The sequence below is a fragment of the Somniosus microcephalus genome, chromosome 6, assembly GCF_052327205.1.
Source record: "Somniosus microcephalus isolate GS21.2 chromosome 6, FLI_Smic_1.0, whole genome shotgun sequence".
NCBI lineage: Eukaryota > Metazoa > Chordata > Chondrichthyes > Squaliformes > Somniosidae > Somniosus > Somniosus microcephalus.
Window position 1 is genome coordinate 254,689,792 of NC_140992.1, and position 26,809 is coordinate 254,716,600.

The window sequence follows — 26,809 nt, forward strand, 5'->3', positions numbered from 1 at the left end:
GATAGTAGCAGACTTAAGGAGGACATAAACAGACTGGTGAAATGGGCAGACATATGGCAGATGCAATTTAATGCGGATAAGTGTGAAGTGATGCACTTTGGGAGAAACAACATGGAGAGGCAGTATAATCTAACTGGTACTATTCTGAAGGGGGTGAAAGAGAAGATGGACCTTGGGGTGCAGAAATGTACTTGTCTTGTGTCTTAAAATATTTATAGCAGCAATAAACATTAGTTTGTGGTAGATTCACTGCCTGAGGCAGTTTGTACTTTGAGTCGTGTGTCTCCTATGCCCCTTCTATGCTCCCAAGCAGTCCTCTCCTACTACACCTTCTGCAGTAAGAGATAATCAATAATCACTGTAACCTTGCTCTGTGGCTCAAAACTCCCCTGTAATATTCAGGGCAGTGATGTGGTGATGCTAAAAAAAACATTCCCTTTGTACGGCTGACTAACAGCAGTTGTGCAATTGAATTTAGGAATCGATTTCCATTCATACTTCCCATGTTCAATTCTGCATGCACTTGTAATGACTTTAAAATATTCTGCTCATTCTCGGATGGAACCAAGATTCAGAGTAGCCAATGGATGAAAGAGCCATCATCGCTATCCACTGGTCACGCTCCCCTGCTATCACATATCTACTTTTTTGTTAAAATGAATCCACAGAGGAAAATATGACCCACAGTAAAATTGTTTAGGTCAAAAATGTTGTGCCTGATATGTGTACCCACAGGATTAAGAGAGGCAATTATTTAGTATACATCATAGCCTGGAAATTCCTCAGGGCACAATCTCAGCAGTTATGTCAGGTCTCCCCCACTGGTGAACTCAGCCACTGACCCCAGCGCAGGTTGTTGGCTCAGGGGGAGGGTCCAGGAGGAGCTTTGGCAGATTGGGGGCACATCGGCAGCAACCTCCGCCAAAGAGAGCAGACATGCCGGCCAAAGCTTACCAGGACCCGGGAGGGGTTCCAGATTCCCTCCGCACCCTTTAAAGCTATTCATCCTGTCCTCGGTGACAACATGTGCAAAGCAAGGATCTAGAAGTGTAAGTCTAGAGCTTGGCTAGGTACTGTGAAAATACGATCTGCTGCTTTTACATGTGCAACTGTGTCAGATTGACAAGGGGTTCACCCGAAACGTTGACTCTATTTTCTCTCCACGGATGTTGCCTGGTCTGCTGAGTTTTTCCAGCATTTTCTGTTGTTATTTTGTGTCAGCTACTATTCTCTTTCTAAGCAAGTGACAGCACTGAAAAATTTAGTTTTAACAAATATCAATACATTCCAAGAAAATACCAATTGTTGGCATGTTTAGCTGTATAGACAATATACCCCTTTGTTTTCTGGTATGGTATTGTACAACTCATGGCGTCATTTTACTTTTCTCTATCAAAAATATGGAATTGCTTCCTGCCTCTAATAAGAAAGGGATAGAGGGGCAGATGTTTATCTTGTTCAGTGTATGAAATATTGAGCCTCAGTGCATCACTGGTGAGGTAAGCGTGCTAATTACTATCTATTACCTGACAGATGGGAATTAATGTCACAAATCGACTCTTAATTTAATAAAGAATAACTACAAACTGTTGCTTAGAGATACCTTGATTACGCAACATTGTGAAAATTGAAAATTATCACCTAGTTTGATGGAGGGTAAAATGTAATTTTGAAGACAATCACCGAACTGCACGATAATTGGCCTGGAGGTGATCGACTATCATTAAATATAGGAAGAGGGAAGAATTCAGTTTTAATTTGAAGCAATTACTTTGATGATGCTGCAGTGCTGTTTTATTAAGAGTATTTTATCAGTGTTTTTTTATTTGTTTCCAAGAAGGATAATGAGCACACAAAGAAACAAAGGATCTAATGGAAGTACAGTACTGTGAACTGGAGATCCCACCAGTTAGAAAAGAATCTGGCCAAAAGCACTGAAGTGGCCCCATCAAAGAAACTGGTTCTTAACGAGAAAGGTCCAGTTCAAGTATTCACCCCTTCTGTTATTTTGGGTGGAATTACATATTTCAGTGATATAATTTAGATGGAGTGCTTCAGGGTGCAGTTATGTTGCGCAAAGAGTTGACTTACACTGGAACTCCAAGATCACTTTTAGTTGATGTCTCTGACGCTGGTTCCCAGTTCCCTCTATATTCAGCATGATAACATCACAGTGCTGCATGTTTAAGGGAATTTCACCTGACCCAATCTGAATCCGGCTTTACGCTCTAACGTTAGGCATCAGTGAGAACATAAGAAATAGGACCAGGATTAGGCCACTTGGCCCCTCGAGCCTGCTCCACCATTCAATAAGATCATGGCTGATCTTGGACTCAAAGCCACTTCCCTGCCCGCTCCCCATAACCCTTCACTCCCTTATCTTGCAAAAATCTGTCTATCTCCACCTTAAATGTATGTAAATGACCCAGCCTCCACGGCTCTCTGGGGCAGAGAATTCCACAGATTTATGACCCTCTGAGAGAAGAAATTCCTCCTCATCTCAGTTCTAAAAGGGCGACCCTTTATTCTGAAACTGTGCCCCCGAGTTCTAGATTTCCCCACGAGGGGAAACATCCTCTCTGCATCTACCTTGTCGAGCCCCCTCAGTATCTTATATGTTTCAATAAGATCACCTCTCATTTTTCTAAATTCCAAAGAGTAAAGTTGGAGTATAAATATACCTTTTTCACACTGATCTAACTAAATGGTTCACAAATAAGCCCCTTTTTCCTATTTCATTCTATCCATTTTGAATAGAATTTTTGATTAACTAGAACTAATTGAGGATGAATCCTTCTCTATTTTGATGCAATCACAGCTGAATTTAGAAAACCATGAGAAATGAGAACCTGTTTTACAAAGCTTCAGTCACATGGCTGAACTGGAGACAATAATTTGTAGTGAGGATCCGGTTAAAGTAGGGATGACTGAAACATGGCTACATAGAGAACAGGTTAGGCAATTAAATATTGCCGGATATAACACATTTAGGAAGGAAAGGGAAGGAAGGAGGAGAGGTGGAGTAGCTGTACTAGTTAAAGATAACATAATGGTAGTAGAAAAAAAGGATATAATTAGCAGTAAGATCGATACAGAATCCACATGGATTGAGTTAAAAGTTAAGACGGGATCCATCACCCTTATAGGTGTATACTATAGACCACCAAATAGTGGAAGGGAATTGGAGGGAGAAATATGTAGGCAAATCTATGAGGTGAGTAGCAGGCACAGAATAGTAATCATGGGAGATTTCAACTATCCCAAAATAAACTGGCAAGAAGTAACAAAAGGAGAAAAGGGAATTGAGTTTTTACAGTGTATAGTTTACAGTGTATACAGGACTCCTTTCTCACTCAGTACGTAAGAAGTCCATCAAGAAAAGAAACACTACTGGATCTTGTAATGGGTAATGAACCAGAACAGATAGGAGAAGTAAGAGTAGGAAGGCATCTTAGTAGTAGTGATCACAGCATTGTAAGATTCAAGATTAGAGTGGCATAAGTAGGACAAAGACTAAGGTAATAGATTGGAAAAGTGCCAATTATGAGGAAATGAGGGTGGAACTAAAGAAGGTAAATTGGGAGAAAATCATGAAAAATAAAGAGATAGAAAAACAGTGGGGAATCTTTAAAAGGGTAATCAATAGAGTTCAGAGAAATGTATTCCACTAAAAGTCAAAAACAAGCAAGCTAATTATGGGGCACGGTGGCTGAGTAAAGAACTAAAGGGAACATTGAATCTAAAGAAAAAGACATTTAAGAAGTACTTAGATAATTAGAGAGAGGACAAAAGGGAATAGGAAGAACTTAGGAGAGAAGATAAAAACCCATCAGCAAGGCAAAGAGAAATGACAAAATCAAATTAGCAAGGAATATAAAAATAAATAACAATGTGTTCTATAGGCAGATAAATAACAAAAAAAATTAAAGTAGTGATAGGGCCACTATAGGATGAGCAAGATAAACTCACAGGTAATGACAGAGAAATGGCAGAAGTATTGAATAATTAATTTGCCTCCGTTTTTATTAAAGGAAATAACGAAATAGACACTCCAATAGAGGATGAGCTTAAAAAGAATATTAATACAGTTGGGATAGAAAGGGAGAAAATAATTGACAAACTATCAAAACTAAAAGAGGATAAAACCCCAGGTCTGGATGGTATGTACCCACGCATACCCAAGGAAACTAGGGAGGCGATAGCAGAGGCATTAGTTTATATAATCTAGTGCCTCTGCTTCCTCCTCCCTAGGAGGAGGATAGTGCTAGAGGACTGGCGGACAGCTAATGTTGTTCCTATATACAAGAAAGGAGATAGAACAAAACCTGGCAACTATAGACAAGCCAGCTTAACGTCAGTGATAGGAAATATACTGGAATCTATACTAAAAGAAGTGATAGAAGAGCATCGAGAGAGAGAAAATATAATAAAAAATAGTCAACACAGATTCCGAAAGGCCATGTCATGCTTAACTAACCTGATAATATTCTTTGAAGAGGTAACGGAAAGAGAATACAAGGGTAATGCATTGGAGTTTCAAAAGGCTGTAGCTAGAGTACCACACAATAGGCTCATGACAAAGGTTAGGGCATGTAGATTCAGGGATAAATAGCTGAATGGATAACAAATTGGATAAAAAATAGAAAGCCAAGAGCAGGGGTAAAGGGTAGTTATTAAGATTGGAGGAAGGTAAAAAGCGGTGTTCCACAAGGATCAGTGCTGGGACCACTGTTATTATAATTTACATTCATGATTTAGACTTAGGAACAATTAACTCAATATCAAAATTTGCAGAGGATACCAAACTGGAGGGTATAAGTGACACTGAGGAAGAATGCAACAAAATACAAGAAAAAATTAGAAAACTTGCAGACTGGGCAGTTAAGTGGCAAATGACCTTTAACATAGATAAATGTGAGGTGATGCACTTTGGTAGGAAAAACAGAAATATCACCTACACCTTAGAAAATAAGAAAATGACTGGGGTAGAAGAGCAAAGGGATCTAGGGATACAGGTGAACAAATCATTAAAAGCAGCATCTCAGGACAGCAAAGCAATTGAAAATACTAACAAAGCACTGGGATTTATTGCTAGGGGTATAGAATTCAAAAGTAGTGAAGTTATGTTACACTTGTATAGGATCCTGGTCAGACCGCACTTAGAGTTCTGTGCACAGTTCTGGTCTCCATACTATAAAAAGGACATAGAAGCACTGGAGAAAGTGCAAAAAAGATTTACAAGGATGATAACAGAACTGAGAGATTACAGCTATCGGGAAAGATTGAACAGGTTGGGGCTTTTTTCTTTAGAAAAGAAGATTTAGAGGAGACCTGATAGAGGTTTTTAAAATTATGAATGGGTTGGACAGGTTAGATGCAGAGAGAATGGCCCCAATATTTACAGGGCTGCACGTTTGGAGCACAGTGGGGGGGGGGGGGTTGGGGGGGGGAGCAGTTATGGATGGGAAACCCATCTCCAGGTTTCCAGCCCAGTTGTCTGCCTGTCAGGTGGGAAAGCCTGCAGCATGCAGCAGGGGAGCAGGTAAGGAGTCAGGGAGAGATCGCAGTCGTGGGGTTCTAGTGGTGGCGGGGGGTCTGGGAGGGGTGGTGGAATGGTTGTCGGGGGGGAGGGAGATTGTGTCGGGGAGTGAAGATGGTGGTCGGGGGACACATCTCAGTCAGGGGGTGAAGATAGTGGTCGGGGGAAGAGATCGCGGTCGGTGGGGGGAGATGGTAGTCAGAGAGGTGCAATTACAAAGGGGTGGAGATGGTGGTCGGGGTGGGGTCCAATCCCGGGAGGGTGGGACAGATCATGGGGGTTCACAGGGTAAGCTTGTTGGGACTGGAGGAAACACTCCTGCTCCTTCTGGCCCACAAGCAGTGCTGTAAAGGCACATACCTGATGGATCCAGCCTTTCTGCTGGGTTTCCTGAGGCCCGGGAAACCCGGCTGACAGGAGTTAAAAATAAAAAGTTTGTTAAAATGGAGGCACGCAGCCTCCTTCAAAAGGTTTTACCGACTGACCTGCCTCCTGGGAGCGGATTGGTCGCCCACTCCCACTCGTCCCACCTCTGTTAAACTGGGAAGTGGGCGGGTTCGAGGAGGGTTGGGTTACTGTTTCAGATTTTAAACAATTTAACTTCCCACCCATCACAAACCCACCCGTTTTTGGGGATTAAAATTACTCCCAATGTTTCCACTTGTGGGAGAAACCAAAACTAGGGGCCAAGATAAGTTACTAATAAATCCAATAGGGAAATAAGGAGAAATGTTTTTACTTAGAGGGTTAGAATGTGGAACTCACTACTGTAGGAAGTGGTTGAGGCAAATAGCTTAGGTGCTTTCAAAAGGAAACTAGATGAGGACATGAGAGAAAAGGGAATAAAAAGATATGTTGAAAGGCTGACATGAGGTAGATGGAATGGGAGGAGACTCGTGTGGAGTATACACACCAGCTCAGACTAGTTGGGCTGAATGGCCTGTTTCTGTGCTGTATATTCTATGTCATTCAGCACAAGTAAGAAGCATCAGTGAATCAATCGATAAAATTACAAGTAATTTAAAGACTTTTCTCTGCATCACTAATTTCATTGGCACAATCTGGGTCTTCACAAACTAAATTGTTTGTGCCACTCAAGCCTTCATTCTCTGCATGCTTTTCTGCCTTTTGGATGCACTTCAGATGGGCCTGTGCTCTATCTTGCTCACGTTTTAGCTCCAAATATGCACGAGAAAATGCATGGAAAATGGATGTTGCAGGAAATGCCATTATTAGGATCCCACTAAGGATACTACTAAGAGCTACCACCTGACCAGGAATACTCCGAGGTACCATGTCACCGTATCCGACCGTTGTCATGGAAATTATAGCCCACCAGTAGGAAGCGGGAATACTGCTGAAGTCTTGTCCTTTCCCCATCTCCTTCTCTGCAAGGTATACCAGTGGTGCAAATAGTGTGACAGACACGCAGAGGAAAAGAAGCAAGAGTCCAAACTCACGAATGCTGCGGCGGACTGTAAGACCCAATGTCTGAAGCCCTAGGGAGTGCCTTGCAAGGCGCATGACATACAGAATTCTCAAGGCGCGCAATATTCGGAGGACCAGGCCTAACTTTTCCAAATAAATGTTACTTCCTGAAGACTTGTTGCTGTCCGCCGGTCCCTTGTCAACCAAAAGTGAAACATAATACGGTAGAATTGCTAATATGTCAATAATGTTCAATGGGCCTCTCAGAAACTGCCATTTGCTTCGTGCCTGGATAAACCGAAGCACAAACTCCAAGGAGAACCAGGCCACACAGATGGTTTCTATTATAAACATGTTATAGCACCTCTGGGAACATTTATCCTGTAGATAAAATGCAGAAAAAATTACATAGCATTAATAATAAAGAAATGCATTATTTAATCAACTTCAATCAGCAGTTCATAAAATATGAATTCCATGCACTCATTAATTCAAATGTTTTCTCCTCTTTCACTTATTAATTCACAAATCTTATAATCATTTATTTATCTTGCACATTACTGATTAAGGCTTTCATTAATAGTGTTTAAAGATGTGGGACAAATACTTGTTTTATTACAAACTACAACCAAAAGCATTGTACTAAACCCAAAGCCAGTGATAGCATCCTTGCCTATGAATCAGAAAACTATGGGTTCAAGCCCCACTCAGTAACTTGAGCACATAATCTAAGTTGACACTTCAGTGCACTGCTGAGGAAATGCTGCACTGTTGGAGGTGCTATCTTTTGGATGAAATGTTAAACCAAGATCCCAGCTGCCATGTCAGGTGGATATAAAAGAACCTGTAACAGTATTGGAGGAAGAGCAGGGGAGTTCTTAGCCAAAATCTATGTCTCAACCAATACCACCAAAACATATTGGCCCAGAAATTCCATTTGCAGCCCCCCCCCCCCCTGCGGGCGGAGGGCTGCGATTTGGAAAACTCTCCACCTGGACCGGAGGGCTCCCGGGAGGCGCAGATTTCCGTTGCTGTGCCTCTTCAAACTGCCGGTGCGCAGGGCCCACGTATCCCAGGGGCGCAGGTAGTTCGCAGCGTCCCTGGGATCACGTGGGCCATGAGGAGCCAATCAGAGCAGGGAATCTCCATTCATAGATTTGACAGGAAGGCCTGTCAAATCTATGAATAGAGATCACCCTCAAAACATAAGTAAAACTTCAAATAATTTTTTTTTTAAATCACATTTTTAAAATGACTATATAAATTACATAAATTAACTATTTTAAACAAAAACTTAAATTTTTGAAAAAAATAATTAAAGTTTTTAACGGGGCTAAAAATAAACTTACCTTTCTTTAAAGTATTTTAAAATGATAAATCAGTGGAAATTTTTTTTTTTTTTTACTTTCTTCAACTCTTAGCCTGGTAAAAGCAGGAAATGCCGGTTTCCAGTGCATGCGCTGTGCATGCCTGAAACCAACATTTCCGATGTCCCTACGTGTGAGTACACAGCGCGTACCCACCCGTAGGGACCAGAATTTCTGCCTCATTATCTAGTTATTTATCTCAATACTGTGTGTGGGGCTTTGCTGTGTATGAATCGGCTGCTGCGTTTCCCTACAACAGTGAAAACACTTCAGAAGTACTTCATTGGCAGTGAATCACTTTGGGCATTCAGAGGCCATGAAGGGCATTATATAAATGCAAGTTCCTTCTAAATATTCCAATTTTCACAAAATGCATGTGAAACATTCGACAAAACTGAAAATTGCCGTCTAGATAATAGATATTAGAGTACAAGCTCTTAACGTTTTCATATCACATTCCTCTGTTTGATATCTTAATGGAGACATTAGACATCTTAATAAGAACATTAAAGGGAACAAAACCTCCACTAAAATAGCAGACAGAGGAATGTTATATGAATATGTTATACATTCATATGCTAACTGTAGCTTGAACTCTTTGTTCCCAGGTTCTGCCAATGTTAGTGAGGTGAGGAGATGATAAGGTTATGATTACACAGTTGCAAATATGTTATGCAATGTTTTATTGATTCAAATAAATTAAAATTGAATTTTTACACTAATCTCAGAAGGATATTGTTTTTATGTGCATTGAATGTTATTTTTGCCCCATAAAAGTTGATTTTCCACCACACAAAATGACTGGAAGCCAACCAGACTCCAGAGTAATCTACATGGCACTGAGTAATTGCCACTATAGACTCGGAGGAAGAAATTTGGTGGGTTAGTGCCTCCTGTTAGCGTCCCCGGGGGGTGCTAACGGGGCGCTAACCACTTACCACCTGGGCGTGGCGAGATGAACGACTCCCGTGAACTTTGGTAAGAGGTTTGCGGCAGCGGTAAAACTTAGCGCCTCTATCTCCTTCACCCGGAGATTGTGACGTCATTGCCATGCGCATCGCCCGAGTAGCGCCCTGGACCGAACTTCGGTTCTGCCCCGTGCAGCATCACCGGGCGATGACGCCGACAGCAGCAGTTGATCAGGAGGCCGGGCTCTTCGGGGGCAAAAGTTAATGGGGAGGTTGCCAAGGTTAGTACCTAAATTTCTGAAATGCTTTTGTTCCATTTTTTTTGCTTCTCCTGGGCTGCAATCGATCAGCCTGGCACTCTGCTGGAGTGCATGGGGCTCATCGAGCCGGATCGCGGTCGCTGTCGGGGACCAGCTGACTGGTCCCAATGCAGAGCCTTCAGTGATAGCCCTTTCCTTTAAGGGGGGGAAGGAGCCTCAGAATGCGGCAGCGCTGCACGGGACATTGAGCAGCACTGCACCGCTACCGCCCCGCCTGCGTCCTTTAGCGCTCCAGGAAGGAAGTGGAGTGCTTGAGTTAGCGCTCCACTTCCTTCCTGGAGTGCTAAAACCCAATTTTTTAAAAGCTGGGAATCATTAGCGCCTGGCTCTAAGTTTCCCAGCTTTCAAAAGTTAGCGCCCTCAAATGGGGCGATACTGGATTTCTCCTCCTCTGTGTTTTATACCAGGAAAAATACAAAGAGATATAAAAGGGAGTGGGGAGAATGAGAATCAGGAATAGGAGCGTTTCCTGAACATAGTTCCCCTAATTTAATGATTAATCTGTGACTTCGGTATTACATAGTCTGCAAAGCTGTGCATCATTAATATTTAAAGAAGCATTTAACAACAAAGTCCATCCTCCTCAGTCTTAACAACTGTAATCTAAGAACCAAGTCACGCGGATGACTGAACAACATGCTGGAAATCTGATAAAAAATAGAAAATGCAGGTCAGTCAGCATCCAAAAAAGAGAGGTTAACGTGCCAGCTAAGACCTTTCATCAAACCCACTGAGAACTGATAAATTGCTGTTCTTTGAACACACTAAATAAAATCAGGGTTCTACAAGAATAAATTATGTTTAATTTTAATTAAAACTATTAGTGAGGCTACTAATTTGTAAATATTAGAAACCTGATTTTATTGTATACAGAGTTCCAATTGCCCGGCCTACATCCACATGGTAAGTGTATCCTGAAATATGGTTCATGTTTTTGTCTTGTGGGGATCAGAATGGCTATTTGACTTCACAATAATGACAGACTTCCACGGGATAAAAATCAATTGAAATCGGCCCACATTTCACTAGCTGGAGACCAACATGGATTTTGTGCTGTCAAAGTAGTGACAGTTAGACTGCCACGTGACAAATACGTGCTGGCATGATGTGTGCCACATTCTCATTGTGTAGAGTTCATTACTGTGTTTAGCGCTTTACTTGGAAAGAGAAACACTCAATAGGGACCCAAACAACAATATGGCTTGCCTTAAAATCATTTTTGGTGGCCCATTGCATTTAATGAGAAGACTGCCTGAAATGATACATGTGGAAGTTAAATGACTTTATTTTCCCAGTTTAAATGATTCCTAAATGAAAATTTTATTTTACTTAGACTATGTAGGCAGTGCAGAGTGCTTAATAATTAAACTTGTCAGCCATATTGTACGACAGATCTATCAAGAGTGCGTTGGCACAGTGTCAACATGACATTACTTGCTTGCTAAAAGACAGGAAGAGTATTGCTGCGAATGACAAATCTGAAGAGATTTATCCCATTTTCTGGATTATTTAAGTACTGTTTATTCATACAAACTGAAAGTGGAATATACTGACAGATTAATAAAGAAAAATTATAGAATATACCTGACGTCTAGGAATTTGGGGCATCTTGAAAGAGACATCGGTATCTCAGGCGTGTTTTTACGCTGTAGGCTCAAAGATTTGTCTCGCACTGTTTATTGAATTTATTTTTTCAGAAATAAAGGTGAAGAACTTCTCACTCGAAATTCAAACATTGATGTTTCATCAGTTCAAGGTAGTGAAACATCTTACCCCAACAGACACCTTATTCAAATTTGTTTTATTGTGAAGCAACAAAGGCTCTTCAAAGTGTTGTGTGAGAACGCCTTCGGTATAAATCTTAAAATTTTTAAAAAGCAGGTTTAAACTGAATCCATAATAATTCTTCAAACAAAGGGATTGTGAAAATGTGCTGCTCCAAAAGGACATAGATGCAGAATCAATTGATGTGCTTAAAAGTGAGATAGCTGCTTACTTGGGAAACAAGGTTATTAAAGGATATGAAGACCAGATGTGGAATTTGGATGAAAAAAATAAAACGCCGTCATGGCTAATAATACGGCAGTGCAGGTTCAATGGATCAAATGACCTTGTTCCTTTGTCTTTTGTTATACAGTTTAGTTCAACTGAAAAATGAGCAAACTCAATCATTATATGTTCCCTATTTCCTGTTTTTCTGCCACACTCAAGAGAAAGCAGCTTCTGAGCTCTGTATATTCTGTGTTTCTGCCTTAGCCTTCAGTTTAGCATGCCATATGCGGCAAGGTGTTCCTCAACTTGAAGGGAACAGGATGTCCAAGTGTGTCCTATGACATAAATTAAACAATTCAGCCTTGTTTTAGCTTTGCAGAAATTCCTTTAATTCAGTCGCTGATCGTAAAGAATGGTCCAGAATTTGTGCTGGGTATGACGGCGTACTCTCAAAGTACGCCGTCATACCGCCTTTGAAATGGACAGCAAGTTTGGGATTTCTGCATGTGCTTGCACCGCCCCTTGACATTCAACGGCATTACCTTCGCCAAATCCCCCACCATCAACATCCTGAGGGTCATCATTGACCAGAAACTTAACTGGACCAGCCACATAAATACTGTGGCAACAAGAGCAGGTCAGAGGCTAGGTATTCTGCGGCGAGTGTCTCACCTCCTGACTCCCTAAGGCCATCATCTACAAGGCACAAGTAAGGAGTGTGATGGAATACTCTCCACTTGCCTGGATGAGTGCAGCTCCAACAACACTCAAGAAGCTCGACACCATCCAGGACAAAGCAGCCCGCTTGATTGGCACCCCAACCACCGCCTTAAACATTCACTCCCTCCATCACCGGCGTACCGTGGCTGCAGTGTGTACCATCTACAGGATGCACTGCAGCAACTCGCCAAGGCTTCTTCGGCAGCACTTCCCAAACCCGAGACCTCTTCCACCTAGAAGGACAAGGGCAGCAGAAGCATGGGAACACCACCACCTCCAAGTTCCCCTCCAAGTCACACACCATCCTGACTTAGAAGGATATCACCGATCCTTCATCATCACTGGGTAAAAATCCTGGAACTCCCTCCCCAACAGCACTGTGGGAGTACCTTCTCCACACAGACTGCCGCGGTTCAAAAAGGCGTCTCACCACCACCTCCTCAAGGGCAATTAGGGATGGGCAATAAATGCTGGCCTTGCCACCGACGCCCACATCCCATAATAATAGAAAGTTTTCAGCACGGAAGGAGGCCATTTTGGCCCATCATGTCCACACCGGCCAACAAAGAGCTATCCAGCCTAATCCCACTTCCCAGCTCTTGGTCCGTAGCCCTGCAGGTTAGAGCATCCCAAGTGCACATCCAAGTACTTTTAAAATGTGGCTAGGGTTCCTGCCTCTACCACCCTTTCAGGCAGTGAGTTCCAGACCCCCACAACCCTCTGGGTGAAGAAATTTCCCCTCAAATCCCCTCTAAACCTTCCCCCAATTACTTTAAATCTGTGCCCCCTGGTAATTGACCCCTCTGCTAAGGGAAATAGGTCCTGTATATCCACTTTATCTAGGTCCCTCATAATTTTATACACCTCAATAAGGTCTCCCCTCAGCCTCCTCTGTTCCAAGGAAAACAAACCCAGTCTATCCAGTCTTTCCTCATAGCTAAGATTCTCTACTCCCAGCAACATCCTTGTAAATCTCCTCTGTACCCTCGCTAGTGCAATCACATCTTTCCTGTAATGTGGTGACCAGAACTGCACACAGTCCTCTAGCTGAGGCCTAACTAGTGTTTTATACAGTTGAAGCATAACCCCCCCTGCTCTTGTATTCTATGCCACGGCTAATAAAGGCAAGCATTCCGTATGCCATCTTAACCACCTTATCTACCTGGCCTGCTACCTTCAGGGATCTGTGGACATGCACTCCAAGGCCCCTTTGTTCCTCTACACTACTCAGTGTCCTACCATTTAATGTGTATTCCCTTACCTTGTTAGCCCTCCCCAAATGCATTACCTCACACTTCTCCGGATTGAATTCCATTTGCCATTGTTCTGCCCACCTGACCAATTTATTGATATCTTTCTGCAGTCTACAGCTTCCTTCATTAGTATCAACCACACAGCTGATTTTAGTATCATCTGCAAACTTCTTAATCATACCGCCTATACTCAAGTCAGGATCGTTGATATATACCACAAAAAGCAAGGGACCTGGTACTGAGCCCTGCGGAACCCCACTGGAAACAGCCTTCCAGTTACAAAAACACCCATCAACCATTACCCTCTGCTTCCTGTCTCTGAACCAGTTTTGAATCCAACTTTCCACTTTGCCCTGGATCCCATGGGCTTTTAACTTCGTGGTCAGTCTGCCATGTGGAACCTTATCAAAAGCCTTGCTAAAGTCCATATACACTACATCAAATGCACTACCCTCATCTACCCTCCTTGTTACCTCCTCAAAAAATTCAATCAAGTTTGTCAGACACAACCTTCCCTTAACAAATCCATGCTGACTATCCTTGATTAATCCGTGTCTTTCTAAATGAAGATTTATCCTGCCCTTCAGAATTCTTTCCAATAATTTTCCCACCACTGAGGTTGGGCTGACTGGCCTGTAATTACTCGGTCTATCCTTTTCTCCCTTTTAAACAAGGGTACAGATAAAATGAATAAAAACATTCTTTTTTAATGTAGCAGATCTTAATTTAACTGAATTTCATCCTGATTCTCCTGAGTGCCATTAAACTACTGGAATCTGCCTCCTCTTTTCCTTGGATTAATTTATTCTTTTCCTGTTTTTATTTCTTTTTATTCTTTCTCTCAGAAAGCTTCAAAGATCAACTCTCCAAATACACGTGGCTTCTGTTTCCTGTTTGTAACACCGGCCCACATGATCCCATGTATGCTTCCGCACAGGCTGCGCCCCCGGGATCCGTGGGTCATTACGCTGCGCTCGAGTACACAGCGTCAAACAGCAATTTCGCGAAGGTGGGTCCCCATCAGGTAAGTGCGCATTCTATTTGGATGCCGGCGGCGTGCTGCGTAGGTACGCCGCAAACTGCAAATTCCAGGCCATTGTTTTTAAAATAACCGAGCTACAGTCAGAACCTTGCCCCAAGCATAACTCACAAATATCACAAATAAATAAAACAAGTTATTACTAAGAGAAATGCAAGATTATTAGTAACTGAAGCATATGTGACTTTCCCTAAGCAGAAAAAGTGAATTGAAAAAGTTGAGCACAGCGCTGTCTTCAGCAAGCTAAAAATCGAAATGTTACTTTTTCATAGAAACATCAAAGCTAGAATGTTGCTACGTGTTGAACAGTTACTTTTATGTCCCATAAAATTTACGTGCATAGGATCATCAATGCCATGACTCAGATTGAGGAACCTTTATTGTATTCAGTGGAAGCATTTCAATTCAGCATTGCTCACTGACATTTTACTGCACAAAATCGATATGGATGATTCTGGGCATCAGGAATATAAGGTATGAAGAAAGGTGAAGGAGCCTGGACTTGTTTACTTTGGAAGAGACTTTAGAGGTAACCCAACGGAACTTTTCAAGAGTATGAAGGAGACTGGCAAAATATAGCCAAGCAAATACCAAACGACATGAGTTAATTATTAAGAAGCTAGGAGTAAGAAGTTGGAAAGTTTTCACCTAATAGTAATAGAGTTGTAGATTAACTTATTAGGGAAGGCTATTGATGTGGATAGAAGAGGGTTTATAACAACAACTTGCATTTATATAGCGCCTCTGACATCGTAAAACATCCCAAGGCGCTTCACAGGAGAGATTATCAAACAGGATTTGACACTGAGCCACATAAGGAGATATAAGAGCAAAATACTGCGGATGCTGGAAATCTGTTGTCCCATTACCATCTCCTTTTGCTTTGTACTATCACACCTTTTGTCATTTAATCGCTCCTGCCTTCCAGCCTATCACAGACCTTCCCTTTTGTTCCTTCCTCCCATCCCCCCTCTCCCTGCCCCTGCACTTGCTTACAATCTGTTACATCTCCAACTTTTTCCAGTTCTGACAAAAGATCATCGACCTGAAACGTTAACTCTGTTTCTCTCTCCACAGACGCTGCCTGACCTGCTGAGTATTTCCAGCATTTTCTGTTTTTATTTTATATTATATAAGGAGATATAAGGACAAGTGATCAAAAGCTTGGCCAAAGAGGTAGGTTTTAAGGAACATCTTAAATGAAGATAAGTAGAGAGGCGGAGAGGTTTTGGGAGGGAATTCCAGAGCTTAGGAACTAGGCAGCTGAATGCGCAGCCGCAAATGGGGGAGCAATGAAAATCGGGTATGTGCAAAAGGCCAGAATTGGAGGAGTGCAAAGATCTCGAAGGGTTGTAGGGCTGAGGATATTACAGAGATAGGGAGGGGCAAGGCCATGGAGGGATTTGAAAATAAGGATGAGAATTTTAAAATCGAAGCTTTGCCGGACTGGGAGCCAATGTAGGTAAATGAGACAATTAAAAACATTTTTGGAGGGAGAAGGAACTGAAGGATATGAAGCAAAGAGGCATAGTTGGGGCTGCTCAGTGTAAACATGCAGGTGTCTGGGCCTTTCCATGTTCCTAAAAATTCTTAGAGAAAAACAATGTACAACAATGCCTGTAAGTACATAAGTCCTAGTTGCCTTGTGAATATTTCAGGTATTAAATGGTTTTCTCTGCCAGGTTTTTCCTTATATCATGACAGTAGCCATATTACCCAGCTATTAGAAATAACAATGCCACCACACTTTTAAAAGTTTCTACCATGTCATTTCTAGTTACCAGGCAACTTGAAAGCATGCTTGTTTTTATATAACTTCAAAAATTCCAACCAAGTCTCATGAAATGAAGAATCCTGGTGCAAATATGAGATACGGCCCACCGATATAGTCAAAAATTTCTACGTTATTTGCTTTGTAATTTGCAAAGTTATTCATCAGTTTAAGAAAACAAGCCAGGTGCTTTGTACAGAAACAGAAGGAACAATCAAAGCACAGGTCTCTGTGGTATTCTGGTAACTCTCCTAGAACCTGCCTGTATAGCAACATTGTCAGAAACCTAACAGTAGGTCCCCTGCCTTCCCTCTCAGTTGAAGGTGGTGCATGGTACAGGGACCTAAAGAAACAATGACTTACAAAATGGGGAAAAACATTATTTTGAGGCCATGTAGCTTTAACTTCAAAATGCACCAGGCAGTGCAGTAATAGAGCATCTTAAAGCTCCAGTGAGCTTTGCCAGAGGATAGTAGACTGTGGGTTCACATTGGCTGTCTTTCACATGATGTGTTCCCATTCTATATTTTAGAAGATGAATGCTGAACAGAGGCTACCAGCTTCCCTTTGTAGGGGAGGGAAATTCAGAGAGCAAGTGACTACAGGCCCACTATCCTGGCATCTGATTAGACACCAGCATTACCAGAGGCCTAAGGAAGATTAGTCACCTTGTGAAGGAATAAGCCATATAACCTATTCAGAAAAAGACACCATTCTATGAAAGAATTCTGGCCTCATTAAAACATGACAAACTGGGTCTGGAAATCTAGAAACCTAACTATGAAAAAGCTGTGAAAGCATCCTGGCTATAGAGATAAGATAGTTGTTGACACTGAATAAATAACCTTATTGAAACAGAAGGTTAAAGGCTCTGGTAGGTGGAACCTTTTGGAATGAGACAATAGTTCACCCTGTACAAGGGGTTCTAATTTATACTTTGTAAAGAAGCACAAACATCTGCCTTCATAAAAATGACATCAAGTAAAATGCATCTGCTGTTACACCATTTTTTATGGTAAACTTAGAACACCTAGAGAAGAGACTTAATTCTGTAGTGCTACCAGCTGAGGTGACTAAGAATTGCAGGGCTCAGCAGAAAAATGACTAGAGATAATTAGCTTACATCAGCAGAAAACCTTAAAGGAAATACTACTGGAAAAGGGTATAAATATTGAACTCTTAAATTGGATAGTAGACTCGCTGTAAAGGGGCAAAGCGATTCTTGGCTTCAGAGCCAGCTCTGTAAGTCTCCAACTCTTTGTATCTCGGCGAACAAAGGTACTGTATTTGATTTTAGTGTATATCCTGAATAAAACTAAGAACTGTAAAACTGTAACAAAGTTAAGATTTGAGAATAAAGATCTCTGATAATAGATTTGTAAAGCTTTCCCTTTTTGGAACTGTTAATGTTGCGATTGACTCACCAACTGTAAATTATATGTCGATCTTTAATAAATCTATATATTTTAGAATTGTCTCACATAATACTTCTGTATCAAACTCACAAACTCAATCTCTGTACACTCTTTGGTGAGGAGTTGCAGAATTCTGGGGGAATTTTCCGGACACTCATAATATCCGGAACATTACAGTCTAGCTAAACTTATTAAAAGTGCTATCTAGAGGACGGTAACATTTTCAGGTTGTTCCTTTCCTTTACGGAGAGATAGTCTGGACCTTTAGACCCAATTAAACATCTTTAGGATTTGGCTACCTCAAACTTTAGTTGAAAGTGAACGTCTGAGGAATACGCCTGATCTGGGGTAGCTCTAAAGGGGCTAGGACTAGTAATAATCCCTTCAACCTGCCCCCACCAGTAAGATAAGTGCATACAACAAAAAGCACCATTACTTGACTTCAAGGACTTGGTTCCTTATCTGAGATACTATGGGTATCCATGGTGCTGACTGCTGTAAAACTCAGTGGCAGTTACCAAGACTGTTCTGGCCTGTGGTTTTTGCCAGCCCCTGAATGTGCTCACCTTGCTGCTAATGACAGGAGAAAAAAAATTAACCAAATAGGCTGTTTGCAACTTCTTAAGTGTAAATAATGAGAAAGTGACTGCGGCTGCTGGAGCAGCTGTGAGGACCTAATGTTTGGACGCTCAAATGGCAGCAAAGTGTAAAAGGAAAGTGAGGTTCATGGACTGTGCCATGTCAGAGCTTGTGGGCGCAATGCTGGATTGGCAGCAGGAAATCTTCAAGTTGGTGGAAAAAGGCCAATTTTGAACATCTTCAAAGGGGAATATAGTAACATATCCCCAAATGATCTGGGCACCAGAATTGTTGTTTAAGACTCCAAAACACTGTAGTACTCTGGTTTTGTGATGGATCTCATTGTAATGCAGTTTGTCATGGTGACTTGTGTCATCAGCAAGGGCGAAAAGGAAAGGCGGAATTCTCCAGTACTCATCCACCCAGATCACATGAGATGGCACAACTCAGTGCCTATTTCCCTGGGTAGTTACAGACATCGCATGCACCGTTCTATAGCCATATGCAGGTAGTTAGCTCTGAGGTGGTATAAGCATTTCTATGGGTGGCTGATGGCAGGGGTTGTTAAAAAAAGAGAACTTGTATTTATATGTTACCTTTCATGACCTCAGGATGTCCTAAAGTGCTTCACAGTCAATGAAGTACTTTTAAAGTGTAGCCACTGTTAGGGAAATGCAGTAGCCAATTTGCACAAAGCAAGGTCCCAACAAACAGCAATGAAATAAATGACCAGGTAATCTGTTTCAGCAGTGTTGGCTGAGGGATGAATGTTGATCAGGACACTTACCCTACTGCGTCTCCGCCGCATCTGCTCTGACAATGCCACCTTCCATACTAGTGCTTCTGACATGTCTTCCTTTTTGCTCAACTGTGGATTCCCCTCTACTGTGGTTGACACGGCCATTGGCTGTGTCCGTTCTTTTTCCCGCACTTTTGCTCTCACCCCTTCCCCTACCTCCCAGAACCATGATAGGGTTTACCTTGTCATCACCTTTCACCCCACCAGCCTCCACATTCAACGGATCATCCTCTGCCATTTCTGCCACCTCCAGTGTGATCCCACCACCAAACACATCTTCCCCTCACCTCCTCTTTCAGCATTCCGAAGGGACCACTCCCTCCGCGACACCCTGGTCCACTCCTCTATCACCCCCAACACCCCTTCCCCTTCACCTGGCACCTTCCTGTGCAAGCACAGGAGATGCAACACCTGCCCTTTTACCTCCACCCTTCCCACTGTCCAGGGCCCCATACACTTCTTCCAGGTGAAACAACGATTTACTTGTACTTCTTGCAATTTTGTATACTGCATTCACTGCTCACGATGCGGTCTCCTCTACATTGGGGAGACCAAATGTAGATTGGGTGATTGCATTGCGGAACACCTCCATTCAGTCTGTACAGGTGACCCCAAGCTTCCGGTCGCCTGTCACTTTAATTCTCCACTCCACTCCCACTCTGACCTCTCCGTCCTCGGCCTCTTGCATTGTTCCAATGAAGCTCAATGTAAACTTGAGGAACAGCACCTCATCTTTTGATTAGGCACTTTACAGCCTTCTGGACTCAACATAGAGTTCAACAATTTCAGATCATAACCTCTGGCCCTATCCTTTTTTTCCATTTATTTATTCATTTATTTATTTTCTTTTTTTTTCTCTCTCCCACATCGCAGCTGTCTTTCATTCTGCCAGCGCCATTTACACTTCATCTAGAGCCATCTTTTGTTTCTTAACTTGTCCCATGACCATCTCCTTTTGCCTTGCACCATCTCTTAATCTCTCTTAATGTCTCTTAATCTCTCCTGCCTTCCATCCTATCACAGACCTTCCCTTTTGTCCCCCCCCTTTCCCTGCCTCTGCACTTGCTTAAAAACCTGTTCCATCTCCAGCTTTTTCCAGTTCTAAGGAAGGGTCATCGGCCTGAAACATTAACTCTGTTTCTCTCTCCACAGATGCTGCCTGACCTGCTGAGTTTTTCCAGCATTTTCTGTTTTTATTTGACTTACTCTACTCTTCTTCAAATAGTGCCATGAGATCTTTTATGTCCACCTGAGATAGAAGATGAGACCTTGGTTTAACATCGCAGCCAAAAGGCAGTACCTGCAACAGCGCAGCAATCCCTCAATATTGCATTGAAGTGTTATCTTAGATTTATGTGCATGGATTGAACCCACAACCCTCTGATACAGAGACAAGCGTGCTACCACTGAGTCAAGGCTGATACCTGTTGAAATTCATTGCTGTCTGTGCTCTTTTCCAATGCTCAATGGCAGACAAGGGTGAAAGTGTCTTAAGGTTTAATGCTAAAGTTTTTAGTGTTACAAAAGTGCTTTTTTAACTTTACAAAGGTCATCAGAAGTTAGAGGCTAGTGATCAAAACTCTGCACGTGTTCAAATATGGTTATCTGCTTTCCTTAATTAATTAGAACTCTGTGCTTTCTGGTTCAAAAGTAGAAGGGGCAAGGGTCAAAGCCACATCTGCAGTATAATTTCACCATTAGGAAAGCTTCTTGATTGTCTTGTGAGGTTTAAACCTTTTCAAGACTTTGTGTGCAAATAAAGATGAACAAACTTTAAGAGGACAATAGCAAAATACTGCGGATGCTAGAAATCTGAAACAACAACAGAAAATGCTGGAAACACTCAGCAGGTCAGGCTGTGGAGAGAGAAACAGAGTTAACGTTTCAGGTCGATGACCCTTTGTCAGAACTGGAAAAAGTTGGAGAAGTAACAGATATTTAAGCAAGTGTGAGGCAGGGAAAGTGGGGAGAGGAGGAAAGAACAAAGGGAAGGTCTGTGATAGGCTGGAAGGCAGGAGAGATTAAAAGACAAAAGGGATGATGGTGCAAGGCAAAAGGAGATGGTAATGGGACAAGTTAAGAAACAAAATATGACTCGAGATGAGGTATAAATGACAATGGCAGAATGATCGACAGCTGTTATGTGTGAGAGAAAAGAAAACATGGGGGCCGAGGTTATAGTCTGAAATTGATGAACTCGTGAAACTTTAACATAGAAACATAGAAACATAGAAGATAGGAGCAGGAGTAGGCCATTCGGCCCTTCAAGCCTGCTCCGCCATTCAATGAGATCATGGCTGATCATCCAAATTCAGTACCCTGTCCCTGCTTTCTCCCCATATCCCTTGATCCCTTTAGCCTTAAGAAATATATCCAACTCTTTTTTGAATATATTTAATGAACTGGCCTCCACCACCCTCTGTGGCAGAGAATTCCACAGGTTCACCACTCTCTGGGTGAAGAAATTCCTCCTCATTTCTGTCCGAAATGGCTTACCCCTTATCCTTAGACTATGACCCCTGGTTCTGGACTCCCCAGCCATCATAAACATCCTTCCTGCATCTAGTCTGTCCAGGCCTGACAGAATTTTATAAGTTTCGATGAGATCCCCTCTCAATCTTCTAAACTCCAGTGAGTATAAGCCCAATCAACACAATCTCTCCTCATACGTCATTCCTGCCATCCCAGGTATCAGCCTGGTGAATCTTCGCTGCACTCCTTCCATGGCAAGAACGTCCTTCCTCAGGTAAGGCGACCAAAACTGCACACAATACTCAAGGTGCGGTCTCACCAAGGCCCTGTACAACTGTAGCAAGACATCTTTGTTCCTGTACTCGAACCCTCTTGCTACGAAGGCCAACATACCATTTGCCTTCTTAACCGCCTGCTGCACCTGCATGCTTACCTTCAGCGACTGGTGCACAAGAACACCCAGGTCTCTTTGCACTTCCCCTTCTCCCAATCTATTGCCATTCAAATAATAATTTGCCTTCCTGTTTTTGCCACCAAAGTGGATAACCTCACATTTATCCACATTATAGTGCATTTGCCATGTTTCTGCCCAATCACCCAATCTGTCCAAATCGTACTGGAGTTTCACGACATCCTCCTCACAGCTTACCCTCCCACCCAGCTTTGTGTCATCTGCAAATTTGGAGATATTACATCCAATTCCCTCGTCCAGATCATTAATATATATTGTGAACAGCTGGGGTCCTAGGACCGATCCTTGCGGTACCCCACTAGTCACTGCCTGCCACTCGGAAAACGACCCGTTTATTCCAACTCTTTGCTTTCTGTCTGCCAACCAGTTCTCTATCCCAGTCAATACCTTGCCCCCAATCCCATGTGCCTTAATTTTGCACGCTAATCTCTTATGTGGGACCTTATCGAAAGCCTTCTGAAAGTCCAAATACACCACATCCACTGGTTCTCCCTTATCTATTTTACCAGTTACATCCTCAAAAAAATCCAGTAGATTAGTCAAGCATGATTTACCTTTTGTAAATCCATGTTGAGTTTGTCCAATCCTGTCACTGCTTACCAAGTGCTCTGCTATTACATCTTTTATAATAGATTCTAGCATTTTCCCCACTACCGATGTCAGGCTTACCGGTCTATAATTCCCTGCTTTTACTCGACCGCCTTTTTTGAATAGTGGGGTAACATTAGCTACCCTCCAATCCATGGGTACTGTTCCAGAGTCTATCGAGTTCTGGAAGATGACCAGCAATGCATCTACTATTTCTAGGGCCACTTCCTTAAGTACCCTGGGATGTAGATTATCAGGCCCTGGGGATTTATCGGCCTTTAGTCCCATCAATTTTCCTAACACCATTTCCCTACAAATACTGATTTCTTTCAGTTCCACCCTTTCATCAGGCCCTATGTTCCCCGGCATCTCTGGGAGGTTATTTGTGTCCTCCTTTGTGAAGACAGAACCAAAGTATGAATTTAGTTGGTCTGCCATTTCTTTGTTTCCCATTATAAATTCCCCTGATTCTGACTGTAAGGGACCTACGCTTGACTTCACCAATCTTTTTCTCTTCACATATCTATAAAAGCTTTTACAGTCAGTTTTTATGTTCCCTGCAAGCTTACTCTCATATTCTATTTTCCCTTTCTTAATTAATCCCTTTGTCCTCCTTTGTTGAATCCTAAACTGCTCCCAATCCTCAGGATTATTGCTTTTTCTGGCCAATTTATATGTCGTCTCCTTGGATCTTATGCTATCCCTAATTTCCCTTGTTAGCCACGGTTGAGTCACCTTTTTTGTTTTATTTTTATGCCAAACTAGGATGAACAAATTCTGTAGCTCATCCATTCGGTCTTTGAATGTTTGCCCTTGCCTATCCACCGTCAACCCTTTGAGTGCCATTCCCCAATCAATCCTACCCAACTCGCTCCTCAGACCATCGTAGTTTCCTTTATGGAGGATCTTTGCACCACACAATTTATGTTTGTGTGAAGAGGCATTCACATCAAGCTGAATAGTATAATTGCCAAAACCAGTACACTTTAGCATATCTACAGTAGTGTGAGAGTAGCTGCAGGAGATAATCAAACATCTCTTTGGCATTGTTTAGTGAAATAAATTCACTTTATCTGTGCAATTTGCATGGGACAGGGGCGGGTCTGTCAGATTTATGTTCCCTTATCTGAAGGAGGACGCCCATAAATGAGTGAAAACCAAGCAATTTTCTCATTCATTCAGTTTAACTAGAATTATTCCTGAATGAAAATTGGCAGTACAAGTAGACAGCTTTTCCCTCTGAGCTGGGTTCAAATTTGTCATAGGCAGATGGGATTAAAGTGTTCTATCTCTGACAGATATTAATGGACCCAAGGTAAATCAATTTAGCCAATCTCAACCAAACTCCCAGTACAGATTTGACTATTGATAAATCTCCCTCCAGCTTTAATGTGATTGACACTAATCTGACAAAGGATAGATGAATGAGAACTAGAAAAACAAATTTAGTCAGAGGTTAACATTTTACAATAACTTGAACATAGAACTGAAAAGATTCTGAAGTCCATCTGGCTGGGCCCAAAATTCAGAATGCAGATTCATTGTTAGAAAAATGTAGCAAAAGTTTTGTATTAGCCAATTAATCTGACTCAACCTTGTATTTATCTTACTTTAGCAATATACTGAGTGTTTAATGGGAAGCTGGTTTAGCAAAGGCTGGGTTTGAGTTCTGCCTGCATATTTCCTTTTATAACTATTTTGAACATTCAAAATCTATTAATTTTGCATTTTCACATTAAGGGGTTCATTTTTGTTATAATTACCTCTATATACAGAGTTTTCCCTCTCAACTACTAATTCCATTCAGTTAAAACTGCAAACTTTGAAATAGGAAGAAGGAAAGAAAGAACGCATTTGCATTTACATAGCACCTTTCATGACCACAAAACATCTCAAAGTGCCAATGAAGTACTTCTGAAGTGCAGCCACTGTTGTAATGCAGGGAAAGTGGCACAACAAGGCCCTACAAACAGCAATGAGATAGATGACCAGATAAGACGGGATCTCTGATGGTGCAGCATCCCCTCAGCACTGCACTGAAACATCCACCTGGATTATGTGCTCAAGTCTCTGGAGTGGCACTTGAACCTACAACCTTCTGATTCAGAGGGTAATGCTTCTTCTTAAATTAATTAGTATATTAGATTAGAATTCTTCAGTTCATTATGGTATTCAGAGTGTATATGACATGCAATGGTAGTTTTTACCACAGTTGTCAATCTTATCTTCAATAAATAAAATCTTTGCCCAGGAAATAGTTTAAACAGACCAAATGCACTTTACTTGGCATTCAATTTCATTATCTGTTGATACCATTCTTAATAGAAATCATGGAATTTAAAATTAATTAATTGACTAATTACACTGGAACCTATTTAGAAGCAAAGGCAGATGCTAATATAAGTGAACCAGACGGTAAACATGTTGAAATTGTATTAATTTATAAGAACGTTCACATGACAAATGTTGTTTGTAACGAAAGAGTTGAACTAGTGGGACTTTGAAATATAATGTCAGTGCATATTTATTACATTGAAATATAAGGAGACTTACCCTGTCTTCTTCTGCCCTTAAATCTGGCATTGTACTAATGCAAACGCTAACTACTGTTATGGTAACAAATATAATGGACAGGCAGGCAAACACTTTCCCAGGAAGTCCTGATTGAGGATTTTCCACCATGTCTCTGAGTTTGTCCATACAGTATCCCAGTTTGGTGCTCTCAGCCAGAACACTCGCCGTCTCTTTATTTATCTCGAGCTCCTCTCCTCTTTTTATCTCGGCCACATCACGAACTTTCCGAACGAGCTTCCTGTGACAACAGCGCTCCAGGTTGGCCTCCTCTACCCCCCAGTAAACCAGCTCTTCTTGGAAGGACATGGCGCACATCTCTTTCAAAAGCCGGAGTTTCCCGGCAGAAATGAAGGTGATGATCATTCGAAAGGCACACGGATTCCGGTCAAAGAAAAACTCGTTGGCGGACTCGTCATAGTCGTCGCAGATCTGCACAATTTCTTCTTGGCTGCTGCAGAACTTCAATCTCCCAAGTCTTGTCAGCGGGAAGTCCTCTAAAGTGCGCCAGGGCACCAAGTACTTGGTGCCTCCCACGTTGACGATGATGTGCTGCTGCTGGTCGTTGGGGCGCAGTTGACTTGGGCGCCGGATCCGCCTGGATCGTCGGTAGAAGACTCCTTTGGCCGGAGGGGCTTCGGCGTGAGATATGGGGACGATCAGATTCAAGGAACTGTCCGACGTGTCACTCAAGTTACTGTAATCGTTGTCGCTGCTTCGAGAAAGGATGGGCATGGTGAAGTCAGTGTGTCACAGACAGCGGCAAAGTCATCTGCGCACAAAGAGGGTTACATGGAGACATCTGTGCAGATTTAAAATCAATAGTCAGAGTCAAAAGGGAACAGCACTTAGTAATATGAAGCATGTAAGTAGGGGGTGGGGGAAACACGCACACACAGTGCCCTATAGCACAAATTGATACACTTACGAAAGCTCATCGACCTGTAACGTTAACTCTGTTTCTCTCTCCACAGAGGCTGTCCTGCTGAGTATTTCCAACATTTTCTGTGTTTTTCTCAAATTTCACATTTCCAGCATCCGCTGTATTTTGCGTTTGTTAACAGTTCCGCTGACGTTGGGTCTATAGTGGGTCCTCAAGAACAGCAGACATGGTCTCAACTTTTTAAACCTGCTTTAATTCCTATCCGGAACGTGTTTCTGCTGCAGCCACGTCCTATTCGGTTGCTCCCTTAGTGGTTTCTAACGAAGTATCTGTTTAGTAGGGAATAAAATGCGATCTAAGTATGTGTGCGGTACAATACACCTCTGATACACAGCCACTCATCATACTCACGCCTGCACGGCCCGGGTTGCCCTTAACCTGATCTCTCTAAATCCTGGGATGCAAATTAAACGGGGATTTAGATTATTTGAGGGTATCGACGCTTTTCATGCATTGTAAATTGGGCGCCTTTGAATCCCTCTCCCTGTCTTTCAGGTCACAATTTAAAAAGTATTGAACAACTCCTAATTAACACGGTTCACACACGGAAACCAAAGATGCGAATCTCCAGCTCCCCCCACCCCCCTGTCGGTGCCATACATTTAACCCCCGCCTACCCTATGGGATATCAGG

The 26,809-nt window shown here is 42.2% G+C and overlaps 1 protein-coding gene across 1 annotated transcript; it reads right to left on the reverse strand.

The window, feature by feature from the left end:
- Positions 1-6,229: 6,229 nt before the first annotated feature.
- On the reverse strand, positions 6,230-26,069 carry kcng4a (potassium voltage-gated channel, subfamily G, member 4a). The gene is made up of 2 exons (XM_085991769.1): positions 25,216-26,069; positions 6,230-7,348 (listed from the first exon to the last, which is right to left on the reverse strand). The coding sequence occupies exons 1-2, from the start codon at positions 25,966-25,968 to the stop codon at positions 6,560-6,562; spliced, it is 1,542 nt and encodes a 513-aa protein (XP_085847895.1). The 5' UTR covers positions 25,969-26,069; the 3' UTR covers positions 6,230-6,559.
- Between the last annotated feature and the right edge of the window lie 740 nt (positions 26,070-26,809).